Below are 15,797 nucleotides of genomic sequence, written 5' to 3' on the forward strand. Positions count from 1 at the left end.
AGGCTTTCTATGAATCAAATCCATATACCCTACTGAGAGCATAACTTCAAGACATGGCCATATTTTACAACTTGGAAATACTTATTTACAAAGGTTCAGCACTTATTTCGTTTCTTCAATTCTCTAAAAGATTTCCTACTTAGACATATGGGTTCTGGCAGATTAGTCACACTCTTTTTTAGGGCACTGGATTTTCTATTTTCAGACTACTCTCCCACCTTTTTGCCTTCTAGAAGGAGGCACATTATGCATGGTCAAATGGATGAATGAACCCTTGACAAAGCGCTTGGTAAGACTGGCTGGCCAACGGGAACATACCGAGACATCCTTTCAAGCTGCCTCCATCATCCACCACATGATAGATCACGGTAACTGTCACACAGCATTAACTGTGCTTTCAAAGGCACTTATGGTTGTCTGAAGTGCAATGAGTCTTTTTCCAAAGGAGTTAATTGACAGGTGCTGAACAACCTTTAACATTCCTCCATCATCCTCCATCTGGTTTCAACCAATTCATTAGCACAAAAGAGCCTCCAGTCACCCTTGAAATACACACTTAGCCATGAAAATAGACCTTAGCCAAAGAGGGTCTGGGTGAGGCGTTTGCTGCCCTCTTTAAGCACTTCTATTCTGCAGAGCTAGTTTCTAAGCCAATTCTGAGGTCCTTAAAGAGAGGTTTAAGTAGAAAGGTGGGATGGTGTAAAATACTCCTTATTAAAGAAGTGAGAACACATTGCAGACAAGAGGCATTGCTGCATTTTTGCTTGATTCTCTCTGCCAGCACATATACAATATGATGGCATCCCCTCATATTGGAACAGAGGCTGGAAGGGGCAATTGCAAGGACATGGATAGTTGTTGTAATGCTATAATAGAAGATTACAGCAGGGTGGCTACAGCAAATAAGAAGAAACTCAAATACAGCAGCCACAGATGTAGAAATTCTAGACATGTACTATTTCTCTCAGAGATTGGTCAGGCACTGGAATGGCTGCCCAGAGAGGTGGTGGAGTCGCCGTCCCTGGCAGTGTTCAAGAGGCATCTGGATGACGTGCTGCGTGATATGGTTTAGTGCTAGTGGTGGCAATGGTGATGAGGAGACGGTTGGACTAGATGATCTTATAGGTTGTTTCCAACCTTGTGATTCTACGATTCTATAATTCTATGAAATGAAGGAAAAGAGCTGCTTACCTTCGGAAAGCGTCAGGTAGGCAGGGATCTCCAGCAAGAGATGCTCTCACCTCCACTGCCAACCCTTCAGCAAGGTCTGGAAAGGGGTAGATCCTGGCTTCACCCCTTCTGGTCACTCAGGTGCATTGCATTCACCTGAACTTACCTGGGTTGGCCCTGCCTTCCCACCAGGTGCTCAATTACTGCTTCAGGTCATGACTTAGCATTTCCACTACAGCTGTGTTCCAAACTTTTAGATCAATTCCTCTGCCCAACCAGCAAGAGGAAGATGAAACAGGATCATCAGGAAGGTGAACCAAACACTGCTGTTTTAATTCTTGAATAGATTAGCAGGAACAATAAAGTGTCTTTTTAGAAGGTAGCCTATGTAAATTTCCGTTACAGATAATGAAGAGAGCATAATTTTAATGAGCAGAAGACAAGTACTTTTATGACCACTTACTCTGTGCAGCTGAGCATTTCTTAGATCTGCAAGAAAAGATGTTCAGAGCAAAGCAGTGATGGAGTCCAGCAGCAGCATGCTGCATTGGTCAGTGTGAGAAGCTGATCAGCGTATGTGTCAGCACGTGTAGCAAACAAGGACAGACTCCCTGGCAGAGCTGCCCCCTCTGCAGAAATCCCGCACATCAATTCCATGTAGAACCAGTGCTACCATTAATGGCTGCAGGTGGAAGCCCTTTGCCATTCTCTGCAGTGACACAGGTTGTAACTGAAGGCAGATCTGTCATTAACAATCTGAAGCGTTGTTACATTAGACAGCTATGGAAGTGTTTTAAAAGCTCCTGCTGATCTCCAGTTATTCTTCTATTTATGCAGAAAAGATGATGCTTTTGTTGAAGTGTCACATCATTGAGATTCAGGCCTACCTCAGGAATTTTCTTACCCACCAAGAGGTTCGCTTCCAGCAGCTGGCCATTTCCACATTCTGCAGGCTGCAGGCAGGTACGTCTTCATCGCCAGGCCAAACCTCTGGGGCACTGCCTGCTCCCATCAGCAGCAAAGGCAAATCTTTGTCACAGGCTGTCACCTACACCCCTAAACTGACAGCTCTGCTCGCCTAAGCAAGCAGAAGAAGCCCAAGGACAGCTGCTACCTTAACTATTTTATCTGTTTTAAAACAAGAAAGAGTATCTTAGAATAAATGCAGATACACTTTATTTATTTTGAACTTTTAGATCAGCAGGAAACAGGATGTGGGGTATAGATGTTTTTTTCCAATATGAGGATCCATGGTACTCAGCCTAAAAGCTTTTCAAATTTAAAATCTTAATTTATTTTGATTAAGCAAGCACAAGCAGATCACATGGATGGCAAAAGCTGGAAAGCTGCGTATTTTCCATACTAAAATTCTGCTCCTTAATATATTTCTCTCTTTGGTTCTGTTGCTTTTAAATCATTTTTTAAGTACAAGTTGAGTACAGATGAGAAATGCAATATGATAATAAATTATAATGATAATAAATATATAGTGTGTATCTCTACAAATACGGAGCCAGAGCTCTGATACATCTTTGTGTATATCTGCTGTACAGAATCAGTACAGAAGTGTGAATTTGCCAACTGAAACAGCTTTCGCCATTCTGGATCTGAAGTTTAGCAGCAAACATTCTTGAATGGTTGTAGGGATGAAAACTGAATTAGTGTCCATCTGCTTGGTGTGGCACAAAGATATTGTTCCCCTTTCTGTATACTTATTTTATACTGTAGTAAGAAAGTTACGTTATCTAACCTAAAATAGAAGCATTCTAAGCACATGCATTAAAATGCAGGGGAAAATATCTGAAGAGGGCAGTTGCTGCAGCTTGCCTAACACTCGTTTTTTGTCTTCAGATCCAGAATTCTCATTAGCATTCAGGAAAAACCAAATGGCCAAACTCCTCGAGCAAGTCCGTCAACAGACAGAAGAAACTCAAGAGCTCCTTAGGGCAGCTATTTGCCATGCAGATAGTTAATATTTAAATCAGATAGCTTAAAAAACTTACCAGATTCAAGAGCCTGATCTTTTAGAGATGACTGTCTTCATTGGTTCCTGTAGCTTAACTGCTCCTGTTACTTGCAATTTCCTGCTATGAACATGGTGCACAGCACCTTTATAAAGCAGAGATGTTCCAATAACAAGAATGGGACCAGATCAAAAAGCAAACACAATATAACAGCTCCCATGAAAGACTTGTGAAATGCGTATATGAAGACAGAAATCTGTTTTCTGCAAATGGCACATTATTTCCATAGGTACTTGCAAAAGGGAAAGTGAACAAATTCGACAAAATTACACATAAATGTTATACTCTGTTAATTCATTTTGAAAGAAGTTAGAGGACCAATACATGTAGTAGTATGCTTAGCTCTAAATTCATCTGTCTTGAATTCGTGATGTGTATACAGGTTCAGACTGCTCATGCCTTCCCTATTCTCCAGGGGGCAGTGAATCTGTCTCATGGATCTTCTTGCCAATCAAAACAGTATTTTTCAGAAGAAAAAAACAAACAAACAAACAAACCCACAAACTAAAGTCCAGAGTCTTGAACTTGTGGAGCACTGCTTTTTTTTTGTTGTTGTTAATGATTTAATCTCTAGGAGAAAGCTAACCTATTAATAGTTGTCTACTACTAATAATAATTCAGTAATAATCTATTTCCTCCTTTAAAACATACACTTCTTTTTTTAAATTCAGGAAGCCGGTTGAAGCTTCTTGTTAGACTGGCTGGAATACTGTAGTTTTACAACAATAGAATTGGCAAATCTCTGATCCCAGATTGCACTTTTAAAAGAAACTGTCTTTAAAAAGAAAAAAAAAAAAAGTACAGCTTTAGAGTTGCTACTGGCTACAAACATGGAATAAAAATTGAGTGAGATGTAGGAAAACATCTGCCAACTAAGATCTCACTATAACATTTTACTTTGGCCCAAATCTTTAAGCTGAGCTTAGGAGCATGGGGAGACATTTTATTTGGGTAAAGTTTCATTTCAGCAATTGCAAATTCTCTCCAATTATAAGGTCTAAAAACATACAAACAAACCCAGCCCCAAACAGGTAAAAGCTTCTCTACAGCACAGCAAAAAAACTAGTTAAAGAACAGATAGCTGTTAGATAAAGCAGTATGGAATTTTCAATACTCATGTGTGGCAGACAGGAAATTTCTTTAGAAACATCACATGAAAGACCCATGCACCTACTGATGCATGTTGGTGCAGTTGGGTTCTTAGAACAGAGGACCAAAAGGAGCTGACTGATGCAGATAGGGATGAAAGCAGGAGATCTCCAACTTTAGGCCACCTCCTTGGATGATTTTAGATTATTTTCTAAACAGAAAACCAGTGCAACTTTTTATGACCACTGTGGTATAAGTGAAGACTTTGGAGTGTCTTCTCTCTGTTTTTCTTAGCTATTTAATTGCAAACTTTACTTCAACATCTTTGCAAGAAGCATAGCTGTTGTGAAAGGTCACTCGCTACTCCATACCTTCAGAAAAACTCTAATTTCTACAACTACTGATTCTACCTCTCAGAACTGTTGATTCCAAACATACAAATAACAAAACAGATGCAACAGCAGGCAAAAAAGCTGGCATTCATTTTATACTGCACTTATTACTGATAACAATATTCAAATCTTCCAGCATTTAAAGAAGGGGGTTAAACCCAAGATTTAATTTTTTTTTTTTTTTTTTTTTTCCATATTTTTGGGCTTTCACACCTACATCTATACCCACTCTGTGGACTTCAGTTTGCAGCTGGGTCCTTGAAAGAGAACATTTGTTTTCCCTTTTTATTTGAAGCAAATCTGGAATTAATATAATTATACATTGTTTTATTTGCAGTCCAGTGCAAAAACCACATGGAAAGTGAAGTAATCTCTTCATCTTTGTGCTTTAAACAGCAAAGTGAGTGTTCTGATGTCTCATAAAAATAGTCGAGATCAATACAGCTTATGCCTGGGCCTAAATGAATCCTTGGACCAAAAAAAATGAAGCTAAATCTTACTGGCAACATCTTTGTTGTGTTCATAGCTGTAAGTAATCCTGTACTGATTTTTCAGTAAAGAGATCAGAGGAAAACTAAAAACTAAAGAGGTTTTACGCATACCAGGAACATGAAGAAGAGTTTTCCACCACAGACTGACTCCCGCTTCAAGTATGCAAGAAAATCAAAGTAGAAATAGAAATATTTCAAACAAGTTTTATTTGGTACTCACATGCTATAAAGGTTTAAAGGAAAACTACATATTTTGGACACTTTAAAATATTGTGGCTATGTACATGGAAAATTAAAGAAAGTGAGTATGGAACCCAATTAATTTTACTGTGTCACGAACTATTATTGAAAGCATTCTGACTGAATAGACTGAATAGCTTCCATGCATTCTGGCAGATAAGTCTCTTTTTCTTTGCTTTTCCATTGCTTTTATCCCATCTCCTGTGTAGGATGAACGCTTGGCAGCAGCAGAAAGTCACTTCTTCAAGAACTCTTCCGCTTTTGTCTCAGAAGATTTCTTCTGCAAGCACAGACTTTCTGCACAGCTTCCTATAAGCCTAGCTCAGTGCTCACTAAAGGCAGGTGCAGGAATCTGAGTGGCCATTCTCTGTCAGCACGAACCGAAACCCCGTAAACCCCATTTCCACCGCTATGGATCTACTCAGGGACTTCAACAAACAATGCATGAAGCCCCGGTTGATGTTTCCAACTCAAATACCCCGTGAGTTCTGCCTGCAACAGCACGGTTTATCACAGCATAGAAAGGTGCACAATGTTACTGTTCTGTTCAACAACAACTGAAAGTGAGGGATGGCATAATGATGGTAGAAATCAGCATGAAACTAAAGAGAAAGCAACTTGCATTGCTCCTCTTATCACTCAAACTGTAGTGCATTATAAAAATCACACGCTACATACAAAGCACAAACAATGACCATTTTCCATTTGCTCTGAAACGAGCAAAACCAAAAAATTCCCCAAACCTGCTTTATCATCAAAAAAATCAACTATTTCAGGTTTCACACAGTCTTCAATCGTCTGATAAGGCAAAGGAAAAGTCTTCCATCATTGGGAACAGCAGCAATTTACAGGACTCAGAACAAGGTTACTCCCTGTGCACATCTTTTATAGTACTGTGAACGTGAATGTAACAAAAAAATAATCAAGTTTGCAGTACCATTTTATTACATTTTTCTAATTTATTCAATTAAACAATTTATTTCTGTACTGAACAAAATTCATAAATACATCATCTAGGAGAACAATAGGTTTTCCTCTTGTCCATGAAAAAATAATGCTTTCAAATTTTCACATTTTAAAACCTGCCTCGTTTTGTGTTTTTAGAGAAAAAATGTGAGAAGATCATAGTGACATCTCAATTTACAGAACGTCCCTGTAGGAATTACATTTACAAGAACCTGATACAGAAGCCGATGCTCTGCCCCCATAATTAGAGTTCTCTGCAATAATATTTAAACCAACAGGTTTAAATAAAACACCTCATTAACTCTACTCGTAGAGCAATGAGGTATTTAATTTTCAAGTATCAGAACCACAAAGCGTAAAAGATTCTTTGCCAATTTTACAATTATGCCTTTTAAACCAACACCCACCTGAAAAAAGAAGAAAAAAAAAAAGAGAAAGCCCCACTACCCGAATCAGCCCATTGCTTTCAGATTCCAGTGTCTTGTGTTCTCAGGAATGCAGAAATACCCATTTACTAACAGAAAAAGCTCATTGGAAAAAGCTGTATTAAGTAATGCATGTGAAGCATGATTTTTCTAGTGATGAAAACTATTAGAAAGGCGATCCAAGTCTATGTCCATCATTTCTTCTGCTGGTTTTACTAAAGTCCTTCCAAAAAGAAAAAAGATGTTCAAGAAATCTTTAAAAAACCTGGAGAGAAAAATAAAACACTCCTTCATTGCATGGAAGAAACTCCCACTGACTGCAGAGACGTTTTTGTCACCTTTGGTTCTTCAGAAGAAATAATCAGATCACTTCTACAACAGAAGGCATCGGAAATGACAGGTCAGCAAAGAGTAGGAATGCTTAATTCAGAACGCACTTAAGCAAATATTTTATTGAAAGATGATTTTTTCTTATATTTTCTAGGCAAGAGAAGGTAAATTAGGGTTGCCCAATTTAATTTCTTATGCTAATAACTGTTTACCCAACATCTTTTAAAAGCTACAATGCAATTCAGAAAAAATCTGCTGTGCTGCAAACCACCACTCAGTATTCATGGCAGCAAGAACTTGATGAGGGCAGTCATTCAGAATTTGACATAAAAGGCAGCTACCAGCTCCCTTTCAGTGCATGCATTTCAGATGTTACATCTGCAGAACTGGAACATGATTGCAGATCATAAACTAAGAACAACAGCTGTCACTGTTATCATTTCCACTTGAAAGCACAGGGCAAATGTTTTCAAGCAACTCCTAAAGGCAAATAGCACAGTGTAACTGAGAACACCTTTCAAATAAAAGATGAGGACTCATCATAATTCACACAGCATCTGCATGCTTGGTATACATAGCTTTACAAACAGAAGATTTGCTCCTCTCCACAAAGAATTTTGGGTTTAAAACGCTCGAATTATTCAACCTGTGTCAAGGAGAAGCTCTAGATCCACATCACCAACTGTAGTGAACTAAGGCAAACTTACCTGCTGTTTGATGTGTTTGAACACTGTCTACCTGAGGCAAAAGAGTCCCCTTATCTTCAAAAGCTAAAATTGGATTCAGAGGAATTCCGGGACTGTCGCTTCCATCGTTGTTCAGGGCATCCAGGCGGGATGGTTTAGAACCAATAGGTAGATTTATGATCTCTTCGAAGTTATCATTCTGCACAGACATTCCATTTTCCTCTGTATTTTTCTCTGGGTTGAGATTGCTGAGAGAGAAACATAAGTATTTCATCATACGCTTAATTCAGAACACAAGAATAGTCCTTCTTAAAGCAATATCACAAATTGAAACTTGCATTAATCCACAGCATTCTTTTAGCCAGTGAAATGAAAATTTCATGACTACCACGGCAGATGAGCTGCTGTTACAGCAAGTAGTGGGATTTGTGGCCTTTCTTGGCTTTCATAAGCACTGCCATATTTGAGTGCTGAGGTACCCTTCCTCATACTGCAAATCAGTCTAACTGCTCTCAGACGAGGGCACTGTCATTTTTGTTACTCTGGATCACCACCTGCCTCCAGTTTTTGAGCAGCCTCTTCTACCTGCCACTCACCCAGAGAAAAAAACTCCTGTACCAATTCAGCTCTCCTTTTCATGCCTCTCAGCTGGGCCTTATTTTCCAGGCACAGCTTGACTCTTTCGTGCAATGACCAGCCCAGACCAAAAGCAGCACCTACTGGCATCCCTCACATCTCCCCAACTCACGGGGAACACTCTCCAGGTGCACCTACACTTCTGAGAAAACACATCACCTTGTGTCAGCCCTGACATCTCTCCTGACTCTTTTATTAGCTGCTGTATTGTCAAATCCAAATCCCGTGTCTTACCACAGGGGAGGAACTAAGGTGCTACCGTGGTGAACAGGATGACAGTAATGGGACCCAAAGCTCTCTGAGAAAAAGGGAGTGCCCAACTATCACTTCAAACTCATGTAATCTTTTATAGGCGCTTCCTGAAAGCCCTTCACTGCCAGATCCTGGCAGTCGGGGGCATGTGTTCCCATATCACAGTTCTTCAGGTTGTTAGGAAATGTTTCAGCACAAATGCTCAGATGCATTTTCCTAGATTTGAACAAGGCTATCAATGTCCTCAGGCCATTTCTGAGCAGGTGGCTTGGTTTCACAGGCTTGTTTTCTCCTGAGAGTACAAGTACTAGTCTGAAAATAAAACAACAAAAAAACAAACAAGAACAACCCAACAAATTCTACCTGCAATTGGCAGAAGCTTTCTTGTCACTGACCAGCCTGCTAGGGTGGCCAGGTCTTTACAATTACAGAATTGTTTCACAGTACTTCCCAAACAATGGAAAACAAATATTGCACTTAAAAAGACAGTAGGTAACACGTCATCTGAAGCCCAAATTTCCTGTAAGAATAGCATGCTGCTTTTCATATCAAATCTTTTCCAGCTTTTCAAACTATCACCAGTTCCCTTCCAGAAAGGCAAGGCAATCCCTTTTTCTTTCTTTTTCCCTTCTTTTTTCTTCTCTTTTTTTTTTTTTTTTTTTTTTTTTTTTTTTTTTTTTTCAGCCTGTGAGCGTGGAAAGTGTTTCACTGCACATGGCTTTGAAAACAGACCCAGAGACCCTGCTTTCTGCCTGCAAGAGACCCCATGTCACATCACCCAGCCTTTTCTGCTGGAGATCCACTCAGTAACAACCTGTGAAATGCTTTAATACTAATAAAAACTGTTCCATCACATGTTGTTATTAGGCTATTATTTGCTATAAGGTGTCACGTTACTTATCTCATCCCCATCTTCTGCCAATAACCTTACCAGAGGTAGGATAACACAGCATTAAAAAATCTGATGGAGGGGGTGGGAAAGAGGGGGGAAGATGGGGTTTGCTCCTGCATTGAAATTAGGCAGTACATTTATCTGTGGGAGTATTGGCACAATGAAGAGAAGCCTTTTGTTTCTGCAAAGTTACATTTATTTTTCTGATTGACCCGCTAACTTGATAAATAGTTCTCCATAATTATTGGTCACTGCTTTGTCAGTATTACACATCAAGTCATACTAGGATTCAGAATTCAAAGTTCTCTTTCAAGATGTGCATCTGTATAGTCGCAAAGGGGGGACAGGGTGTGGGGGGGGAAGCCAGGGAAAAATTATGACTAGATATTTTCTGGTTTTTATGCTATAAGATATAGATGGCACTCCACCAAATCATTAAGGAGATGTTTAGTAGAAATAAAGGGAAAAACTGAACGGTGGAATTCATTTCCACTGGACATCTTAGGGGCCATAATCTCAAAAGCAGATTAGACAAATTCCTAGGAGATTGGTATGCCCTCCAGCTTCTGGTAATTAGCAGCTTTGGGACTACTTGAGCCTAGGGTTGCACTTGCACCACAACACATAGTAACCCTTCATTGCCTAGAGGGTCTCCTGGTACTTAGCTTTTTTTTTTTCCCTCCCCTCTTTACACTCTTTTCCCTAAATGACCTCTATGCGTCATTGAGGCAAAGAACACAAAAAATGAATCAATTTTTGAACTACTTCACCTGTGTTTACCATCTTATGTTCCACTTATAGTGATGTCTCAGTGCTCAGCACAGCACTGTATATATACCCTTTTCAGGCATACAACACTGCCGGGAACTTTGGCAAAGAATTAGGAAGTGGAGAACAAACAAAAAACTCCAAGTGAAAGATGAGTTCTGTAGCTGTTTACAACCCCAAACTCTATCATTCTGCTTCTCTCAGGATTTTACTGTTCAGTATAGCATGAGAAAATTAGGATCTGGAATAAATTTTATTGGAATCTTTCATAATATATGAAAAGTCTGAAAATATTTTACCTTTACATACTATTTTCAAACTATGTTTCAAACTCACTTTTTCCATTTGCTGGGAAAAAAGCCCACAAAGCCACCACAATCAATGTAGAAGCGTAAGCCATTAATAATGTAGTATCTCCATGAGTAATTCTAGATGCTTTACTATCTAATAGGGAAATTTCCATGACAAGCTTCATTTAGAAGTATATTTAGTGTTGCCTTTTCCATTGCACTACACTTGGATGAAAAGAATTCAGTGATTGTAGCTTGGAACCTCCCACATGGCACACCACTGTAGGAAGTGCAATGAGACTGATGGTTGCTATAGGCCTTAATGGGACTCAGTCCTTTGTTCCTTCCTCTTGCCCATACACACATATTCTAGAAATCCCCCAAGCAAAGGGGGACTTCAATTTCTGGTTGGAAATCTGAGCTTTCTCACCCTCAAAACATCAAAATAAAAGCCAAATCTTTTGTAGGGCTGGAGCAAGATGCTCACAGAGAACACCGCCTATATTTATTACTATTGCATATGCTACAATATCAGGTATATCTAGGTGCTAGATATGGCACACAAGATGCAGTAGCAATGGTGTTGGCACCTGTGGCTTTCACCATGTGATAAAATCTGTGCTGCCGTGTCTTCCTTCCAACAGTCTGCCGAGCTGCTTGGGCTAACACCACGATTTTATGAAGTAATTTAGCTCTTGCCTTCCCATTCAGGGTGGATGTTCCTCTACAGCAGACAGTCCCTCTGCACTCTATCCTGGCACATCACTTTCTCCTTCCTCAGCCTCATACACACATTGAATTTTTGTTCATGCTCTTCAGTCTTACCTATTCACTCTTCACTTTGGCTATTCAGATCCTCCTTTGATACCAAATACGATGCTACATGACAGCATTCATTAGTGTGGCACATTTTATATTACAGACATCAAGGTGCATCTACGGTTGTGAGTGATTAACAATTAATCGTTGCCTGAGATAATTATGAGACAGCTCTATGCAGCTCATCTAATGCAGTTCAGTGCTCAGAGTCACTGACAGAACTTATCTCAGCAGGAGCATCTTTGTCAGCATGACAGCAGGCTAAGATCCCTCAGGCATATGGAGGGACAGAGAGGGCAAATTCCTCCTTCAATTAGTGCCAATCACATCCTGAAGCCTACTGCCCATTACAGACTGTGAGATGGCTTTCCACATTCAAGTTTTTCCATGCATATTCTGGCATTACCTGCATAAAACATGAAAGGGCTATGGGATTATTTGGCTTTCTGCTTTTCTTACTAAAATTGAAGTAACTGACAGCTCATGCTTATGTAACAGATTTCACTTGGTTCAGCACAGAGCTTTCAAGCATTTCTATAATTTCTCAAAATCTGAGTGACTCGCCACACAATACAAAGAGCTCCTAATGTTAAATATCTGCCTCCTCAAACTTTCCTTTCAAAATACAGAGTCAAAATGAGTAGTTCTATATCTTTTGTTTAACAATCATAACTTGCTGATTCTTCAAGCAATTCACAAACCGAAGCATCCAGGCTGTAAGCACAGTGTTCACTATTCCAGTCAAGAACTAACTAACCCTGCAAATCCAGACTGTTTTGTATGAAGCTAAATTCATGGAAAGAAGCAAAGAGAATTGCCCTGTCAATTAAGTTTCAATTTATGTAATAATTGCTGGCAACACCTTCTTTCAAACACTGCAAAGAATGAACTGTGTTTTCACAAAATTCTTCAGTTGGTAAAAATGTTAAGTGAAAGATGTTAAAATTCTTTTCTGAACACAGGAAAAGATAAAAATAAACAGGAAAAGTGGCAGATTAAACAGCTGTGTCTCTTACTTAGCTAATGAATACATGGATCTGAGAAAATGATCTATTACTTCAGTAACTCTTATCCTGTGAACACCCTCTAATACTCAACAATCCTCTTACCTGTCCATAGTTATGGGGGGTTGATGTGAAACAATCATGTGTGTGCAGGATACGGGTTTCCCGCTGTTTGGAGATTGTGTTGCATGCTGAAGCTGAGGTCCTCCTGAAGGTTCCATGGGAGATGTAGGACTGGTTATGACTAGAGGGAGAAAGCACAGTTTCATACAACTAAGCAACACCATCTTCCTTCAAAGTAGGATAAAACATTTTCTACAAAAGATAGCACAGCTAAGGTAAGCTACACTTTTGAAATTTAGTTAATCCCTCTGCTTTCTTTGTCAAGCTTTGGACATATCAGTTTCACAGAATTCAAAGTTAAAACTTTGTTGGTAGTAATAATCAATCAGTTTACAGTCACGTAAACAATATCAGCACTTCACCTGGTGGTCAAAATAGGATGATATCTTACAGGACATTACACTTTTTTTTTTTTTTTTTTCAAAATGCCATAAAGAATGGAATAGGAGAACACTGGGACATCAGCATTACCTCTTGTTTCCTGAGTTGATCACTAGCTGTAAACCAAAAAGAAACAAGGGGAAAATCTCCACGGGAAGGAGATTTCAACAGGTACTAAATCACAACCATAAAATGCTGCAAAGAGCAACCTAAAATTGGATGACACACAATGACCATATGATGTCACTGGCCTGCCTTAGGATGTTCTTCTAAAGTATAACTACAGTCTTCTGCTTTCTACCTACAGCCATAGTAATTCATATATAGCTCTGCAAAAGGAAGCAGCTGGACTCTAGCACCTGTTACAATAATCATAAGAACAATTTAGTATTCATAGGCTTCAATGCACTTATCTAGGCCACCTAAAGCACCTCATCTGAGAGCCCTCCATTCACAGCTCCTGTTCTGCTATGACCCAAGTGCTTGGACTGAAGTCTTCGATGCTGAGTGCCTTAATCTGGTTTTATATAAAAGATATTAGCCATACAGATAATAGCTTACAGATTACTGCTGCTACAGATGGACCAAGTGGGAGTTATGTCAGTTTTAACATTTAAAAAGAAGGCTGGTTCTTTTGCTTTGGAAAGCCAGAGTTATTTCCTCTTTTGAGGCAGAGCTCAAACAAATGACACAAAGGTGATGGATTTTGTTTCACTGTGTGATTTGGCCACTCCTATACAGGTTTCTTCACTTTTTGCCAAACAGTAAGATTTAAAATGAAAAGAAAAGAAAATAGCAACAGAATGTCAGCCTGGAGAAAAGAAGGCTGCGGGGTGACCTCATTGCAGCTTTTCAATACCTAAAGGGATTTTCCCCTACAGAGGGGAGGGGAATCAACTCTTTGAAAGGGTTGATATGTGTAGGATGAGGGGAAATGGTTATAAGTTGAGGGAGGGGAGATTTAGGTCAGACATCAGGGGGAAATTCTTTACCCAGAGAGTGGTGAGGCTGCCCAGAGAGGTTGTGGATGCCCCGTCCTTGGAGGTGTTCAAGGCCAGGTTGGATGGGGCCCTGGGCAGCCTGGTTTAGCATTAAATGTGCAGGTTGGTGGCCCTGCATGTGGCAGGGGGGTTGGAGATTCATGATCCTTGAGGTCCCTTCCAACCCTGGCCATTCTGTGATTCTGTGATTTGCCAATGGTCAGAAGCAGTCTGTTGGTATGTACTATGGAAAGTTAGAGCTGGCTGAAGTATATCCATTAGTGTCTTCAATTCAATATCACATCAAGATAAAGCAAAGTCAGAAACAGCAAAGCAGCCCTAGGAGTGAGGGCACTTTTCTACTCCAATCACTGATGGATCCCAGCTTTCCCTTGGCACTGCAGAAATGGAGGTTGAAATTCCCCTCAAAAACTGACTACTTGGTTTTTTGCCTCTGGAAGGAAAGCACAAGCCTCAGGTCGTAAAGCCATTTTTACTTTCAAGAATTATTTAAATGGTTGACAGCAACTTAATCAGTGCCTGCAGTAACAGATGGCACTCCAGACACATTCTGTATTAGCAGTTCCCAAACTGTTTTGTTTCTTTTTTTAATCAAAAAGATAATATGTAAACAAATAATTTCCAAACACATATTGAAATTCATGTCAAATAGTTTTCTGGCAGTGCTCATTTGCACATTAACTATAAACACGAAGGAGAAAAAAGGAGTATGAGCAGCCAGTGCCGTTATCTGTCCTCTTTTGTTACTCAATGCAAATACAAAAGAGAAATAAAGATTATCATCACTTGTTATATTACGCTATTACAGTTTAAGCTACTTGACAGATTGTCTTCAGTATATTTAAATCCTGCTAATTAGTATTTGCCTATTGTTGAATATATGGTAACTTTTATGTTGCTTCCTTTATTCTAAGTATTAAAGTTCAGATTAAATTTTACCTAAAATAACCAGAGGGGAAGGAAAAAAAAAAACACCAAAACAGTGGAAACAGAATTGAAGAAAAGACTGAGTGTGAGTATTACAGAGAGACTGTAAGGCTTTGCAACAGCTGAATTTTGAAAGAAAAGATGTAGAAATTAACATCAAGTGAATAAAGCAGCAGGTGTGAAAGAGAAAGCGTGGGGGAATGTTTAGGATTGTGAATGGTTTGTTTTAATGACAGATCATATCTCTAATACTATGAAAAGAGAAACTGTAAAAATCACTGGCCAAGTTTGTAAAAACTAAACTAGTTAACGTGTGGTTTTTTTTTTTAATTTTATAAATAATTAAACTTGGTAAGCAGCTCCCTCTTGTTAAACCAGTGTAATAAAATTACTGAAACAGCTGACCCACTTAGTAATGGATAATTACCGATACAGAAAGGCTAATTAAATAACATTTACTAAGACTTCAGTTAACTCTTCTAATGGTTTTCTTAACTGCAATTGTGCTCAATAAGCATTTATTCACCTGTTGTACTCAGGGTACAGTTAAATACAATACCTGCTTCTCCAGAATTATTTGCCTTTGATATATGTCCATTCTGCTGGTCATTGGGTTTCTACAAAGGAAGCATAACGTTATACATTAAAAATTGCACCAGAGGGAGGAGCTGAAATGTGCCCACTATTTATGCATGACAAGTTTGTGGCACTGACCTTATCTACAGCTTCTACACGCCTAGTTCTCTTCATGATCTCCTCAAGTCTCTGCAAAAAACACGAAGGAGGAAAATAATGTTTGCTGGCAGTAATCTAAATTTTTCTCTCCCAAATCATAACTGCTGTTTACCAAAGTTGCATTTGCTTACTGCAAAAAGAAATTATTATTATTAT

General features: G+C 39.2%; 2 protein-coding genes across 12 annotated transcripts in view; one reads left to right on the forward strand and one right to left on the reverse strand.

The window, feature by feature from the left end:
* LOC125690194 (uncharacterized) overlaps positions 1-6,848 on the forward strand; it is a 28,638-nt gene extending 21,790 nt beyond the window's left edge. For 4 of the 5 annotated variants that reach the window (XM_048938338.1, XM_048938340.1, XM_048938339.1 and 1 more), the window contains exons 12-14: positions 234-368; positions 2,008-2,133; positions 3,022-6,848. In XM_048938338.1, coding sequence (XP_048794295.1) covers positions 234-368; positions 2,008-2,133; positions 3,022-3,143 — 383 coding nt within the window. In that variant the 3' untranslated portion in view covers positions 3,144-6,848. The remainder of the gene's footprint in view (positions 1-233; positions 369-2,007; positions 2,134-3,021) is intronic. The other variant, XM_048938341.1, reaches the window with a different exon arrangement.
* Positions 6,849-7,033: 185 nt separating this feature from the next.
* MAP7 (microtubule associated protein 7) overlaps positions 7,034-15,797 on the reverse strand; it is a 94,371-nt gene continuing 85,607 nt past the window's right edge. For 6 of the 7 annotated variants that reach the window (XM_048938337.1, XM_048938333.1, XM_048938332.1 and 3 more), the window contains 5 exons: positions 15,621-15,671; positions 15,466-15,523; positions 12,580-12,718; positions 7,835-8,061; positions 7,034-7,062 (listed from right to left, as the gene is read on the reverse strand). In XM_048938337.1, the coding sequence (XP_048794294.1) occupies positions 7,043-7,062; positions 7,835-8,061; positions 12,580-12,718; positions 15,466-15,523; positions 15,621-15,671 (495 nt within the window). In that variant the 3' untranslated portion in view covers positions 7,034-7,042. Of the gene's footprint in view, positions 7,170-7,834; positions 8,062-12,579; positions 12,719-15,465; positions 15,524-15,620; positions 15,672-15,797 lie in introns of all 7 variants that reach the window. The other variant, XM_048938334.1, reaches the window with a different exon arrangement.

This window comes from Lagopus muta, chromosome 2 (genome assembly GCF_023343835.1).
Source record: "Lagopus muta isolate bLagMut1 chromosome 2, bLagMut1 primary, whole genome shotgun sequence".
In the NCBI taxonomy this organism is placed as follows: domain Eukaryota; kingdom Metazoa; phylum Chordata; class Aves; order Galliformes; family Phasianidae; genus Lagopus; species Lagopus muta.